A 16,944-nucleotide genomic window follows, 5' to 3' on the forward strand; every position below is an offset into this window, starting at 1 on the left:
AACATTTCAAGAGCATTACATCACATAAAACAAAAGTACCCGCAAAAATAGCTGCTCCTAAACGAGGTATATTGACATTAGTAACCAGAAAAACCTGTCTACTGATCTAGGTTTTAGTTCATGAATTGTATCCTACATGTAGGTGGCAGCATTCAATGGAGGAAGTTTTTGGCCTCCTAGGAGTTAGTCGATGAAAAAAACAACTGGAGTTTGCATAAGATATTCTGACTCGTGAATAAAGTCAGCATATTTGCTTGACGTGCAACTATTCTAGTGGGAACTTTTTTATTTTGTGATATTATGTATTATGATAAAACCATTTTCACACCGCCCCCGACATTATTTCGAAATACAACTTTTTTATTTGGGCCACGGCCTAAAATTCTTCACTTTTTGGCAAACGCTGGTCGTCACATTCTCGCAATGATTTTTGGGAATTATAACTCGATCCCAGGTGGCTTTATTCTATAGCATAGGCTTCAATTTAAACATTCTACCTTCTCGCCAGGAATATAAACTGTGCATTGGAAAATATACCCCAAATTCTAATGGAAAAACATATTCTGTCTGTTTGTGCCTGTGTAGCTCTACATCCGTGGTGAAAGTAACATTTTTAGAGTAATATACGATAATATTATTTGAAGTCCGACCACACCATTTTACAAAAACAGAGAAAATGCATATGATGGCAATTACGTAATGAGTACTTTTAATCTGGGCATGTGACACCATAGCTCTTTGAATACTTTTCAGAAAAATACGGCCAGTACTACGTTGGCTACAATCAAGCAAGGCTGCGTTGAAGAGTACCTACCCTGAGCGCTAAAGGACTGTTTGAGTAATCTACACCCATGCACAGCAGTGTATAGCCAGATAGAATAACACACGAAATGCACTGAAAATAATTAAAACAGATCATTTAGGTGCCGAGCAAAATTGTCAATTTTCATGGATGCATGTAAACGTAAATTCGCGTTGACCTATTCATTCATGGCCCGTCCATCATGAGGGCCTGTAAAGCAATCGTACCAGCAGTAAGACTCTGGTGACTGAAACTGTTGCTAATACCGTGAAAAAGTGTGGGGTTTTTGGGACACAATGGGATTGTCGCTAAAACTACTGACGAGATCTCCAGTACATGGTCAAAAGTGCTGTCGAGAGTCCCCGCGGGGTCAGACTATAACCTAACGGGACAGCGAGACACATGATGTCTCACTGTAATTCGTTACTTAGTTATGTATGATTCATATCCTTTTGACGTGAATTACACACGGGGTAACAGCGGACATCTCCATTTCTCGTAAAAATTCCTAACGAATGGTGCTGTGGTGGTGACACACACGGATTGCAGAAAAACGCCCAAGTTGCCAAGGAACTTGGCTCATCTTAGAAATTGGTCAAAAGTAAATCTGCCCCTAAGTGTTTAACTAGACCGGCAAGGCCCTTCCCACTACAGCGTAGCGGATCGAAGCCTATTTTAATGGGCTATCACAGAGATATTGTTTTACTGACGACTGATGTGTATCTGCCGTGACAATGACTAAGTATGAAAAATCTCATTTTTCGTGTATGACATTCCGAAATTTACAGCGATAAGGAAACACACGGACCATCGTCAATGGGTGCATACCGCCCGAAAAAAATAGATTCGTCAGGACAATTATGCTGTGTATCAAGGAAATGAAGGAACAACTCTAATGTTATACGTTGTAATCGAGTAGTTGTCTCAACGAATTTTAGATTCGAATAAAACACATAACTTACTTCATAGAATATGTACGTAGAAAGGCAGACTAAAAATGCGTTAAACGGTACTAGAGTCCACCTAAGATCAAACGGCTTCCTATCTCTCATCAACCTTGGTCCCAACTTAACCATAAGGAGGTACATGACAATTATTGCTACTGTATTGGTTGGTGTCTTTAGTAAAGGCCATGATTGCACCCGTGGATCTGAAATGACGTTAAAGAGAATGAGATGAGCAGGAGGAAAATGGCAGGGCCGGATTGAAGACAACAGGTGAACCAGAAAAACAACAGAAAATATATTAAGATATCAAAATATCAATATATCAAAGGATCAGATTTCGATTTTAAGGTGGTCTTAAACGTTTGCAAATGACTGTACATCAGATCACAAATACCTGGGACATGAAAATTGGCCATAATTTCATGCCTATCAGCTTTATCTGATCACCTGACTACAGGGTACCGTGCATGTGTACCAAATGTCAGAACAATGGTCACTGCAGTTACGAAAAGTGCCATGGTAAAGCCCAACGACCAATTTACACCATTTGACCACAGTAACCTTGAAAAGTAGGTCAGATCAAAATCGGAATGACATGCGATTCATCCTTTCTTGGAGTACCTACCATAAACATATTATTGAAAGCAAGTCACTTGATAAGCGAGATATTGGAATTTTTACCTTTTTGTTTTGGGCCCCTGGTGACTAAGTCGAGAATCATATCAGACCAAAATTCGGCGTCAGAGGTTGTCTGACGTAGGTTATCATGTGTACAAAGTGTCAAGTTCATAGCTTAAGGTGCCGGGTCACGTTAGCCAAATTTGCGGACCATGTCGACTTTAAAATTGAATTGCTCCTCGCCACAACGGATTACCGACTCCTGAGGAAGCAATCTAGAATACTGAAGGAATTTTGCGTATGATGAAAGCAAAGAAGATAATTATTTTTCAATGGCGTTTAATTAGGATAATTACTGATACAATAACATCGGTATTCAACATAAACAGGCTAATCACGCCGAGCTCCGTTGTCCGATTCACCAATTAACACTTGGTATCAACGCAGAATAACTCTCTGCATCTCGTAACACAGCCCTTTTTGCAATTTAGGTCACGTTTGATAAATTAATTACTAATTAGTCGTCTAAAACAAGCAAATATAGAATTTTCGGGGTTTTTACAAGTTGCCTTTTGAAAATTGAAAACAAATCTCTGTTACGTGAAAGCCAAAGTGTACCCGATGTGAATGCAACTATCAACTTCCGAGTGCAATGTTCCAAAAAAGGGCAGTAGGAAGTTGAATTTCGTCAGCAATGCATTTGCATTAGTAATTAGCAAAATTAACAGGCATCTTTTAAAATCTTTTGTGCTTCTTACTTACAATGCTTATCAATACTTATCAAACATACATATAGCTATTCGGATGGAGTCGAAACTTTGGTGATACCTGGCAGTAATTGAATGTTTAAGTCACGATGCCCCGCCTATTTTGGTAACGTAATCCGGTACCTTAAGTGGTTAAGAAAGGTGCCCTAGTTACACTCACACGGCCAAGGGGAACCATAGATTGTGATTGTATGAAAAACTCCCTGGGCAAATTTCTTGAAGCTGGCATGGCAAGCACCATGGCCCAAGTCATCAATCATAGTAAAAGAACGTATTGACCGTGACCAAATTACTTTCTTTTGTCTCTTTTTAACCCCCAAAAGTAGGAAAAATAATGGGAACTTTACGGTGAAAAAATGACTTCTCATTTCCTTCAGGAACAGTGCCGAAATTGGTAATTAGTAACTTCAAAATATGGCAATCAAGGCTGGTATTCAGTCAGCCAAGACTAGTGACATAATCTTAATTGCCTATACAGGGAGTCACATGAAAAGGTAATCCGGGAGAAATGGGTTAATATTTTAAGCCATTCATTATACAGCTTTTGACGTTGCAGCACAGTAAAGTAAATGCTATGAGCTTTGTGTTGATAACATTGTGACATCCATGCAGTCACGCATGACTGAGAACCATGGTCTTTGAAATGAAAGGCAGAAATGAACTTGTTCCAAGTTGGGAAATTCCATGCAGTTGTCGTCACACATGGTTCATTGTCAATGGTTCATTAATTCAAGAGTGTTATGTCATAACTGATGCTGCCTGAAGACATCGTCTATGTGGGTATGTCACAATTGACTGTTTTGGGTGAAAACATAAACAATTCTGATGCAATAAAACCCATTTTTGGTACTGTTCCTGAATGAAATGTGACATTATTCTTTCACCATCTTTGAGGATGGTGTCGCAGCAGTTTTATTGTGTAATTTCATTGTAAAAATCCCATCAGTTCTCCTACTTTTGGGGTTTGAAGCGAGACAAAATATAATTTGGTCAAGGTCAATCCATTCTTTTACCATAATAAATGACCCTGACCATGGTCAGCGCCATCTATGCACGTATAAAAAATTTCGCCCTGGTGGTTTTTCATACAATCACAATCCAAGGGATGGATCCTCAAGCACCCAGCCCCTTACAGCCACTTGACCTCTGTGACCTTGAAAAGTAAGTCAAATAAAAACCCGCACGATACGAGGCGAATCATTGTTAGGAGTACCTACCATAAAAATATTATGAAAAAAAACAAGTCACTAGTAAGCGAGATTTTGCACTTTTTACCTTTTCAGCTTTGGCCCTCTGGTGGTCAATTCGAGAATCAGATCGGCCAGAATTTCAGTGTTAGAGGTTATCTCCCCTACGGTGAGCCAAAAAAGGCCCTGGTGGTAATGTTACTTTTATCTTAACACGTAAAGTTCGAACTCAGCGTTTGTGCCAGCTAAAAATAACGAATAACACGTTTCTCTTCTTTTAAGTGTTTAAGAAATATCTTGTACATGTACCTAGAATGGTAATTCCATACACACATGAATCCATAAATGGTCAGCAAATATGAGCTCTCTCGTCCTGCTTTCGGGTAGTCTAGGCTACCTCGACCCTATCCGCCGCGCAGCGGAGGGTCGATGAGGCCTCGTTGATCTACCCGAGGCGAGCTGTGCATACAGTGGATGCACTTTCAATACCGAGCGCGTAGGTATTCCTTGGCTCGAAGTTGTCAATCTTTGTGAGAAAAAAGATACTGGGCACCGGAAGCCGACGCTCCCCAATCTAGTTCATGACGAGTGAAATGCCGTCAAGTACCAGTATCTGTAATGAGTGGAAGGAGGCGTCTAGCTTTCGGCGTAATCTTAACATTGGTTAGGTCGTCAAATCACAGATGGCGAATCGATCGCCTTGATGATCATATGAACGCGTCAATTTTACTCGAGCTGGCGGGGAGGTTTTACTTTCGTCGCTATTCTACCCTATCTGTTTTTCATATTTAGGAATATCTTTATTCGAATCAATTCATAGAGCCTTTTGTGGCAATTTGATCACAAGATTCACAATTACGGGAATATGCCAAATGAGTGAAAATTCACACGACGTCACTCGTGACACAACCTAGGCGCAAAAGCAGGCCATGCCGGGGTTCAAACATATTTTTCCCGGGTTCTATGTTTCCCGGGTTTGATGTCTCCCAGGTTTGATGTGTCCCGGGTTCTATGTTCCCCGGGTCCTATATTCCCTGGACTCTATGATCCCTCTATACGATACACGACCACATTTTGTGGTTGGTAAAGCGGTATTTGCTACGGAAAGTGACCGGATGTTGAGCCATCGTTACAGACCTATGGTAAGGGTAAGGGTTGATGCCAGTAAAGGTGGAAACCATTGATATTATCAATATCGCTACACCACAATCTGACCAACTATCTTAAAGAATTTCCCATTTTGTAAATCCGAAATGGATAAAATTTCAACATTGCCGTTGTCTAGATAGATATACTGCTAAATACTATACAATTATGTATAAGTTCAGGCAAAGTTGAATGTACGATAACTGAACTACGGCATTGTGTAAGTATCACTGCATTTTTATTTTCCTGTCCCACGATTAAAAACGAATGTCGTAAATTCGCTAAAATTCCGTCAAAACCCTCGCCTCTGGCAACATTTTACATAGCTCCACCCTTGAGGGACTTGGCACCTTGGGCCAAGTCTATGCCACGCATGTGCTTGTTTACTTAAGTCACCTTCAAAACCTCAGATAGAAAAAAATACGCACCTCCTCTACTTATAATGAAATCTTCATATAAGTTGGAAATATTAGAAATCGTCGTCATCACAGTGGAAGCCATGACATCTAGGAAGCAACTGGAAAGACAATGTCTACGAGATAAGATGATGCAAGAAGGCAGATGACAAACAGGAAATGTAACATGTGCAGTCATAGAAGGGGCAGAACGAACACCGGGCGAAACGCACCCAGTGATATATGATAAACATAAACATAAAAGATTAAGTGTTTTTCAAATTTGTGTCAAAAAGGCTATGAGGCAATTGGTCATATCACAATGAAATTTCATTGGGTTTGGCAATCTTGGCCCTACAGGAATACGCCTTATTATTATTATTGTTATTATTATCTTTATAACAACACACAAGGTATGAAACCGACACTGAACCACTAAACTTTATGATGGAGGCTTACCACACGGGCTAAGGTGAACTCAAACTGTAACTTTTCACAGTGAGTTTCTCATTCTAAAACACCCGAGTGAGATTATTTCATTTTCATAATGGATAATGTATACACCTTTCCAGAAATGGGGCGCTGAGTGTCCGAAATAGTGATGTCAAAAGGGGAAACTAGGCCTTATGGTGGAGGGACAAAGGAGATAGTCATGGTTGACCAACACACTTGAATGCCTCTAATGACGGACAAGGGGGGAAAAGTTAGTTCCAATGCAAGCCACCAATTTCGGGAAGCATGTATATAGCCTCGTTTCACAACAGAGGCTTTGGAGAGACAACCCAAACCGTTTGGGTTGGTGCAAAAAGTTGAAGCCTTTCAAAAGCATCTTAAACCACATTATTCGATATTCAATTTGAGTTTTAGAAAAGAAATTGATACCTCACTGTCGGTATTGATTGTCTCACCCAAACTGCTCGGGTGGAGCTAAAATATTGGCCAAAACCGAGGCGTACAGCCCCACACTTGCAGTTTGGGTGAGACAACCAATACATCCAGTTCGGTATCAATTCCTTAAGTTCAACTTGAACGGTCTCTATAAAAGACGCCACGACCAAGTTTTTAAAAAGCACAGCGGTCATCCGGCATGTTTTAAACGACCATCCGCCATATTTTTAACGATCACTTAAACGGCCACACAGTAATCCCTGATAAAATCCATACGTCAGGTATCACGTGATCGCCGAATTTAGGAGATGACGCGGCATATATGCATGTATGACCTATGACCCGTGCATTTGGCCGCTTCGTGTCACTACTATTTCTTCATGACAAAAATACTTTTCTGGGCAATGAAATAAATATTCCTATTGAAAACACCTCTTGTGATATACATAGATACTGAAACCTGACACGAACATACAAAAATAAATTATATGTCGCCAATTTCAACATTTGATATTTTGCCATCTGCTAAAAGTAGTAATCAAATCCACGTGGCTCTCGTTCAATCCTTATGACAAGTTTTAATGGCAGTTAAAGAGATCCAGTCGTGATACAAAATCTTTATTTAGGCTAGCTGAACATAGTAAAATAACTAAAATAGTGATTACCTCTTATAGGAAACCTATAGCGAAACGCTTCTAAAAATAGGGAGTTTTGAACGGCCCGGTTAAAACCTTAGGCATGAATAAGCTTCCATTGATAAATGTGAGCAGTTTGGAGTTCCCCTCATGTAGCTAATGAGCTGCATCAGAAGTAATTACCATAGTCAGTTTTACCACGTTCAGCTAGTCTAAATAAAGACTTTTTGATATGCAGTTCATTGCCAGGAGTCAGTTATGTTATGCAACGTTATGCAATGTTAACCAGATGCTAAGCTCACATAAGAGAGGTTAAGGTGTGCTACGATACACACTAACGCTAACGTTACTGATCAAGGGCTGCTGGTATCTTGTGTCATTGCCCCTGACCTTCCATAATCATTTTTACATAATGACATCAGGACCTTGTGGATGCGAAAGCCTCAATTATAGTGATCAATGGTTATAGGAAGACAACCTTGTAAATGTTGTCAATTCAAACACGCCTGGTCGCGGCCAGGGCCAGTAATCCCTGCAGTCAGGGTGATGATTTTTGAAGTTACGTAAGTCTATTACAAGTCAATGTAAATGGTTGACCAATCCAGAGTCTTTCAAATGAATTTATTTTATCTAATCGATTATGGAATCGTTTTCTTGTAGGGGAAATCCAATAAAGGGCACTTTCGTGTCAAATGTCATAATTGTTGTCTACCATCTTGCTTTGACCACGTTCTTCTGGTAAGATGCACGCAATCCGATGGATTTCGTGGGTAGGCCTAGCAGGCACCATGATGATCTTAACGTATGGAATGGAGCATGGAGATGATGTTGACAGCCCTGACCCTATACCATTACTGATGATGATGATGATGTAGATGATGCTAACCAAGCTGTATCGGGTGCACGTATGCACCAGAAAAGCTACAGTCTCAATAGGAATATTGACCTTATCGAGACATACCAATTGGAGCATGCTATAGGATTACGTCATGCTGAAACTGACGCACAAGGTAGTGTTTCTTCAAGTATACTATTCCTCGCTATATTCTATTCCTCGCTAGAATACAAGTCCGTGGATGTAGTACAGGACATGTACCTGACGTCATCAGTGTTGTCATTGACGGTCATACATTCTAGTTAATGGTAGTATTTTTCAGGAAAATCAGAACTTCTATGACTAAAATTGTTGTAGGTTTGTCATGGATGCAATCAAAACATTGTGCGTGTCTGACTGTTCAGAAAAGTAATGTAAATGTTCACACTTGTTGTTTGCTTTTCCAGGTAACTGGTAGTCCACAGGGTTGGGTCCGACACCAATCCCTAATCGAGTGGTTGTAGGCCCTGATTGTGCCATTTGTAGCAGGGGCCAGTTCACCAGGTGGGAAGTGGTCAGGATGATGGGGGTAGAGATCGTAAATGATTAGCTTGAGCAGTTTGTTGAGGGGATTGGCTTTCGGAAGGAGAAGAGGATGATGATGATATTGATGATGACGTGTAAACCCCGTTTGGATAATAAAATTGAGGCATAAAATGAGGACGCTAGTTGTATTGTATTCATTCATTTAGTACAGGACCACCACATGTCAATGTTCATGTCTTTTATCCACTTACGTGGAAGGCATTGGCATTGCCCACGAAAAGGAAGTCAGTTATCAGCTGTGGCTGTTCTTTCTAATGTTCGAAGTAAAATAGGCATATTCATTTGGACTTAGTCATTTTACGATTCAGCCGCGTTCGGTTAAGTGGGAGAAGACAGTATATTCATAGGCATTTCAAAGTCCTTCAATCTGTAATTAAAGCAGGTGGAACATTTTAGAAGTTGGCTGGGTCAGCCAGACTTGTGAACATTTTACTTTTTTTTTACTACTTTCAACCTCATCTTTCCGAAACTTTTTCGTTAAGAGATCCGTGTGACCTTTGCACAGACTCGCGTCCACCTTGAAACCTTTCTTGGCAGCGTTCAGATTGTCCGCTATCCCGCTCTATGGGACCTTCAATTCCCCAGTGTATGGGTTCACGGCCAAAACCTCTCTTAACAAAAGTACGTCATGAGTACGGGTGAATCGAAATATCGACCTTTCATCCATATATTAAAGAATTCTTTGAAGAATGCATTTGTAGAAGGGTTTTAATTAGCAATAACTTATTTTGGTGACTCTTTCTATACTTTATTTAGCACGACGTTTCTACCAGTGTACAATTGATTGGCACAGGTTTGGTGTATAGCAGACCAGTTACTTATAGTATTTAACAGTCTTGCGTTTTCATTGTGATGACAACAAGTATCAGTGGTGGTCCAATACATGTTTAGTAATTCCTTGCAATGTCTGTGATTGGCTGAAATAATTTAGGAGGCTGACGTAAGCTCTTGGGATAAATTGTCCAGTGTCTGTGTTAAGTTCAGGTCTGTGGCGTTTAATCTAAATTGTTTCCATATATTTTCTACGATAAAACTTCTCCCTGTAATTAGCAGCAGATAAGAGGCAAGCAACCGTTGTCATTAACACCAAGGACAATCAATGGTAGTAAAATGCTAGCCGACAAGGACACCTATTGCCAACGTAAGAAAGATACAACCAAAGCTAAAGAACGCAAACTTAAGACCGTAACCAGAACCTACACCGTAAGCTGAACATAACCAACGCCACAGCCCCCTCTGCTCGAGCTACGATCAAAATACACAAGAACCCGGTCAAAGCTAGATTTCTTGTGTGCAGCATAGGCAGTGGGTACTATTAAACGGCCCAACATCTCGCAGGACTGCTCGCCCCACTTGGGAATCAGGCAGCTTCGTACATTAAGGACTCAAATGATTTCTGTGCAAATGCATCGCAACTCGACCCAAACGGCAGGCTCGTCAGTTATGACGTAGTGGACCTCTTCACTAAAGTGCCAAGAGATGAGGCCAGTTATACAGACGAAGTTGGTTGAGCAAAAACCATCAATGGACACATCACTCAGCGAGTGAGAGCATCATAGAACTCCCCCAACCGTGCATTGGAACAACGTATTTCAAATGGCGAGACAAAGTGTATGAACAGGTCAATGGCCTCCCAATGGGCTCACCCTTATCCCCCATCATCACAGAGGTATTCATGACACATTTCGAGCAGAATGCTCTCAAGGATGTCCCCGTAACACTAATGAGTTGGTGCAGTATAGTGGATGATGTGTTCATCATGATCAGCAACGAGGACGACACCGCTGAACTCCTCGGCTACCTCAACCCAAAACACCCCAGGATTAACTTCATCATGGAACTCGAACTAGGAATTATTCAAACACTCGTCCGCCGGGCGCTTAACATTTGCTCTCCTAAATACTTCCAACCGGAAATTGATCACATCAAACACGTGTTAGTGTACGGGAAGCCCACCCATACCGATCAGTACTTGGCATTCAATTCGCACCACCCGCTAATCCACAAACTTGGTGTGATTAGGACTCTCTATCACAGGGCGGACACGGTGGTGACGTATGACGAGGACAGGACACGGGAACATGAACACTTGCGGCAGGCGCTCCACCAGGATGGTTACGAGGATTGGCCTTTCCAAAAGGCTCTCCCACCATCCAATACCACACAGGTGGCATTTGAAAAAGGACAACTTCCAGGCAGTGGTTCTCGGGTCATGATCCCCTATGTTGCAGGGCTGTCGGAGAAACTAAAGAGGATCAGTGCCAAGGGATTCTCTGTGACTTTCAAGCCGGGTAACACCCTTTGCCAAAAGGTGGTTCATCCCAAAGACAAACTCCCCAAAACTAAGACCCGTAATGTTGTCTTCGGTATACAGTGCAAGGACTCAAAATGTAACGATGAACACATTGGTGAAGCGATGCAGCCACTCCACAAACGCATAGGACACCACCGTGCAAGAAACAGTGGATATGATTCCGCGGTCTTCCGCCACCTAAAGGAGACCGGACATTCATTCGACAACAAGGATGTTGTCACTCTTGACAAGGAGGAACGTCGGTTTGAGAGAAGGGTCAAGGAAGCCATCTACGAGAGACTGGAGTCCCCCTCCCTCAATCGCCACGAAGGACTACGTTTCAACCTTACACAAGCCTGGGACCGAGCCGTCAAACCTCGAGTCTTCTCACGAAATTCTACGAAACTGCCGTCGAAGTGTTGATACTGGCGAAACGTAGGCTTTGTCCTTGTTAGTTGTTTTTTCGAGTGATTGATTCATAGCTTTTTTAACTATCTACGATACCTGGATGATTGAAAGTATTCACAAGCTAATTAACTAACTGATGAGTCGAAGTCGAAACTGCAACGATTTATCAATTGAAGCTTATTCCTGCTTTAGGTCTTAACCGAGTCGTTCAAAACTCCCCATTTTTATATAATAAGCGTTTCGTGATAGGTTTCCTTTAATTCAAAATTATCAAGCAACGAATGGTAAATATTTGTCATTGAAATACAAGTAAGTCTCGTACAAAATATCCAAATGCAAGTTATTGTTGATTTGCTGCATTGGGGGAATTAATATGTTTAATTAAAGTAACATGACCAAGATCAAGGGTGAGAATTCACCCGTAGGAGGCTTGGATATTCATATTGATACAATTACGAGAAGCAACATTTAGGTTTTCATGTTTATCATCATATGCCCTTGATTACATGTAAATGACATGTGATTTCGTGACGTCTTCGATAAATTTTCACTAACTGTTTTGTCACAAAGCTTACATTTTTAGATGTTTTCAGGTGTGATAAGAGCACCGGGAGTGGGAGTGTATTGAGCCCTAGGAATAGAAGTTGCTCGATCTTCGGATTTCCACATGGGTTTCCGATAGGTAAGGGGAAGGATATTCCTTCTATCGATTGTGGCAATAATTAGTTCTAAAGTTTGGTCAAGAAACCGTGTTCTTTGGGTGACTGACAGTGTAATCCCGGGTAAATTGTCGTCTGCTATGACTGCCAGTGGACGTGCCTCGGCTATTGGCCAGGCGCTTATAACATAAAGATTTTTAAAAAGAGGTTCCATTATGGTACTTTAATGGTTAAGGATTTAGGTCCACAGTAATGCTACGTCATTAAATACTTTCATATAGCGTTTTTATCGTGTCATTCCATTAACTTTAGCACCCCTTTGAATCTAATGTGTACCATTAGGAAAATGCATAACAAACTGTTCAAACGTGGGTCGGGATTTTATGCTTGTACCGTAATTAGCGGATCTGGATGTCGGAAAATGAATGAACTATTTTTGATAAAATGCTACAGCTTGATACAAAGATTCCTCGATATAAAATCGAGTGGTTAAGACTACAATCGCGATATGGCTGTAGGCAAGTAGCAAGCGTATTGATACAAAACATGTACTCGTCTGCTACGATATTTTGACATGAAATTACTACCCTCTATTAGTTTTAACCGGAGCAACCAATAGATGAAAAATCTCAGTGCGACAGAAATTTGGTGACAGACATTTTGATACTGAGTGGTGAACTCAGTATCAAAACTGGGAACAGATGCAATATCTTTTGGGTAAGTGTCCAAGATATTTCGATGGGCCTAGGCCTATATAACTATAATAAGAATAGGCTAGGCCAAAAGTTAGCTTAAAAAAAGAACCCAGAATGCATTCATGTTCTCGGCCAAGCATGCAAGAACTACTCCCTTCATTTCCGACACGAGCGACACGAGCGCCACCCAACGGCTGTTAAACATACGACTGTATAACACAACGTCTGTATTAAACCACGTCTGTATAAAACCACGTCTGTTTAACAATACGACCCTACAACCTCCGTAAATCGCCATGTCTATAATTACTAACGTCTTAAATTTGTTATTGTCATAAATTCTAACGTCTTTAATTTAACCACCCAAATTTGCAACCTCCTTATAAAATTGGTAACGTCCATATAAAAATTGCAACCTCCATTTAGTGCGGATATAACCGCCCATAGTATTTGGAGTGACATCCTATGATATAAGATTACCTGTGTGAATGAAGCCAAAGCTGAAAAAAATTCAGGATCAAAATATTTACAGATCATATCCACGGTGTCCACAGTGTACAAACGAGCATGCTATATCTCCCGGAAGTAGAGTCTATTGATCACATTCTTTTGTTACAAAGGGTATTACAATGCGAATCGGCTATTTTTCAATGGGCTATACCCAGACGCCATTAATATTTGCACTTGTCCACCCTATACAACAAAGAATTGGGCCATTTGAATGTACTTCCTCTTAGTATAGCAGGTTCTGCAGCGCTTATGACGCGCTTGTATAAAGTGAATATACCGCTGTCGGCTGAAAGAAGTTGGCAGGTTTTCACTAAAGCAATATTGCAGTCTGCAAACCAGGTTTATTGTCGGTGTTGGATGGTTGGTCCCCAACTGCTATATTTTGGCCGAACTATTCACCTGTTCACCTCCGTTATACCGTGGAACCTGCACACAATAGCGTAGCGATATATCTAATATAGATCCTTCAAAGAGCGTAATAAAACGATTATTTCGATAGAAATTATGGAAGCTCGGCCATCATGATTCATGAAAACAGCATATTTATGAGGTTTTATGCAAAAATGTGCTTCAAATTGTCATTTTAATCATTTGCAATATGCAAGCACCTGCCACACGGTGTGTGGGAGTGGAGGTTGTTTGAAACGCGGAATCATGCCAACCAGTGTGCTGCTCCGAGCGCCGTCTGTCGAGGCAATGATTTCATATCCCACCAGGTCCCCGGGGATTTAGTCTGACGTGTACATTATGATCGTACCGCAACTGGGAAATAGTGGCTACACAATGGTCATCTACATACACCGTGATACTTAGACGCAACGTATATACCAGAGTTGGACATTATTAGGTCAAATATTGATGACCACAAACATAGCATTGATGTGGGTCGAGAGGCCTAAACGGCAAGGGTAAATAAACGTAATAGGTGCATTGGTCCTCTCCCCTTTAGCCTAGTGTGACCTGGTTCATAAAATCACTGATAACTTATTGTAACGCATTTAAATCGGTTTGACATCTGTTAGTGTCACATGACAGTGAATGACGACACCCTTCTTTTAACCGAATTGGAATGGGCGGGCAGTTATCAGGCAGTGGATTAGAGAGCGTCTGTGGTCACGAGTTAGGGTGCGTTGGGTGAATCATTGTGCTGGACTGTGAGAAATATGAGGTGGTCTGTGTTCAATAACGTAGGAAGTCAATATAATTTGCCCCCAACCCAAAATTGATGCCGATATAAATCAATATAATTTGCCCCCAACCCAATATTGATGCCGACGGTTATAGCCTATTGAGAAATAGTCGATTCACATTGAAATTCACTTTCGTAACAAAATAACGTGATCAATGGACTCTACTTCCGGGAGATATAGCATGCTTATTTGTACACGGTGATATTGTACCGAGAGGAACGATATTGCTCCTGACGTCTTGATATGGGGATATCTCCGTTTTTGGTATAATGACTTCAGAGCAGAGACATGTATTCATCCACGACCGGAAGTGTGGCGCAGTCACATAGAGCTTATCAAAATGTCAAGTTGTGGTAAATACATGGCTGGGATGGACCAAAGTGGAATTAATTCTCAATCTGTGGTTGATTCTTAATCTACAGAGTCAGGCCATCACAGAAATATGCTTTTTGGTAATATATTTAAGAAAATGTGGTCTCACTGGTCAGTTTAGAAATTGTACTTTGACAGGGCCATATCAATGCGCCAGTGACGTTTTGATGGATATGGTGTACGGAAATCTCTTTTTCTCAGGCAATCGGTATTGGAATGTTTTTAAACTTTATTACGCTATTGGCAAAGGGTTCTTCTTGACACATATAAAATTTTGTGCAGATTGATTGGTCCAATGTGTACTTTTTTACCAAAACTTATGCACAACAATGTACACGTAATGTACGCAGGTTCTAATAGAGGTCTCTGGCCTTCATTATACGCGTAAAGCCAATGGCCGTTTACACGGGACCAAAACAATCCAGACCAGACAAATCACATCGCTCTAAACGTCATGAATGACGTAAGTCTCGTAATGACGTCAGTATGCACATCGAACCAGACTAGATCACATTCGTGCGCGTTACATAGCAGACCGATCTAGACCGATCCGGATCGATCTAGATCGGTTTGGTCCCGTATAAACGGCCGTTGATAATGATATCGTTGCAGTGGTAAAACGGGCCATATACCGAGGTATACCTGCATGCGCGAGCACTTCCGGGACCAACATGGATCGCCGATTTTAGATCAGGGATCTCATCACTATAGTCTGCCGCTCACCGACTCATGCAAAACACAGCAAGGGCCAACAGCGAATAGACACTGGCCACCTATCGGGAGCTTATAAGTAGGGACAACGTTTTATACACAAAACGACACGAGTGGAATTTCTGAGGTATCCGAATACACCCGAGTGGTGACATTTGGCTTGGATGCTTTCCTTATTTTATGAGGCCATCTTCTGTGAACTTGTGACCGGGTCCCCACTCTCAGCTTGACCTCATTTGCCATGATACGTTCAATTCACAGGTCGAGGTTTCGCCAATTTCTGTGAGTGCGAAATTCAAAACTTCTCGCCGCATTTAATTGGTCTAAGGAAAATCCGCAACACCCCTGTACATTTTCGAAAAACTTAGAAAAAGTATCAAGTTCTTCTGGCTATCACCGAATGGTTGTTTTAGGTAAATAAATATTTGTCAATGAATCTATGACCAGACACTCTTTGGAATGACACGCTATTTGATGACTCAACTGGAGACGTCATCTGCATTGACTTGTTAGACCTGATGTTGCACCAATTCATATTTATTGGGGAGGGGGAGCCAAGCAGATTCAGGAGGAAAATTTTATCACGGGGAAGGGAGATTAGGGACTATGACAAAGACACAAATTGCACATGTCCATCTATTGTAGGGGGAACAAGTTTTGTGGCTGAAGAGAGCAAACTGTCTGGATGCAAGCCTGAATCCTCAGATTGGTTGAATTCCAGTAAATCATTGCAAAATTCCTGCCATTTTTCAGAAATGATATGTGAGAAGAAGAGTAATAATTCGGGAAATTCAAAGGGGAATGGGTAGAACTTCAACAAAATGTAAACGATGCAGACCTACACGAGTATAGAACCTCGACCTCTAAATGTACATAAAGCCAAAAGTTAACTTGGTGAATTTTAAGAATTGTACATGAATAATCCCGATTTGTCCGTGAATCGTGGAAAGATATCTATCAAAATGATCTTGTAAGATCAGCAGTAACAAGATATTCTTTTGTAAACTAAATGTCGGCCCAAGTATGTTTGATGTACTTGGGTTATGCAAAGTTTCATAATCCTTTAGGGGCCCTACAGTATCACTATCAGTGGTTAGCTGTTTTGTAGCCTACCTGGAATTTGTTAAGCTCGATAAAGGCACGATCTTAAAAAAAGTCAGGTTACTCTAAGGGTAATCAAATATCAATTTCAAACACATTTAGCTTTTAATTCATGGATCAGGGCTACCTCTCAAGATTACTTTAGGGGTGTCCGCTGATTCTGTGTTATAAATCTACTTGCCCAAACCAAGAACAGAAAA

General features: G+C 41.0%; 1 protein-coding gene across 2 annotated transcripts in view; it reads right to left on the bottom strand.

The window, feature by feature from the left end:
• The window catches only part of LOC135482674 (very long chain fatty acid elongase 4-like), a 54,951-nt gene that overhangs the window by 30,913 nt on the left and 7,094 nt on the right, over nucleotides 1-16,944 (bottom strand). For both annotated transcript variants that reach the window (XM_064762924.1, XM_064762923.1), the window contains exons 2-4: nucleotides 5,896-5,984; nucleotides 1,765-1,952; nucleotides 815-895 (exon numbers count right to left, since the gene is read on the bottom strand). In XM_064762924.1, coding sequence (XP_064618994.1) covers nucleotides 815-895; nucleotides 1,765-1,952; nucleotides 5,896-5,968 — 342 coding nt within the window. In that variant the 5' untranslated portion in view covers nucleotides 5,969-5,984. The remainder of the gene's footprint in view (nucleotides 1-814; nucleotides 896-1,764; nucleotides 1,953-5,895; nucleotides 5,985-16,944) is intronic.

The sequence above is a fragment of the Lineus longissimus genome, chromosome 2 (genome assembly GCF_910592395.1).
Source record: "Lineus longissimus chromosome 2, tnLinLong1.2, whole genome shotgun sequence".
In the NCBI taxonomy this organism is placed as follows: Eukaryota; Metazoa; Nemertea; class Pilidiophora; order Heteronemertea; family Lineidae; genus Lineus; species Lineus longissimus.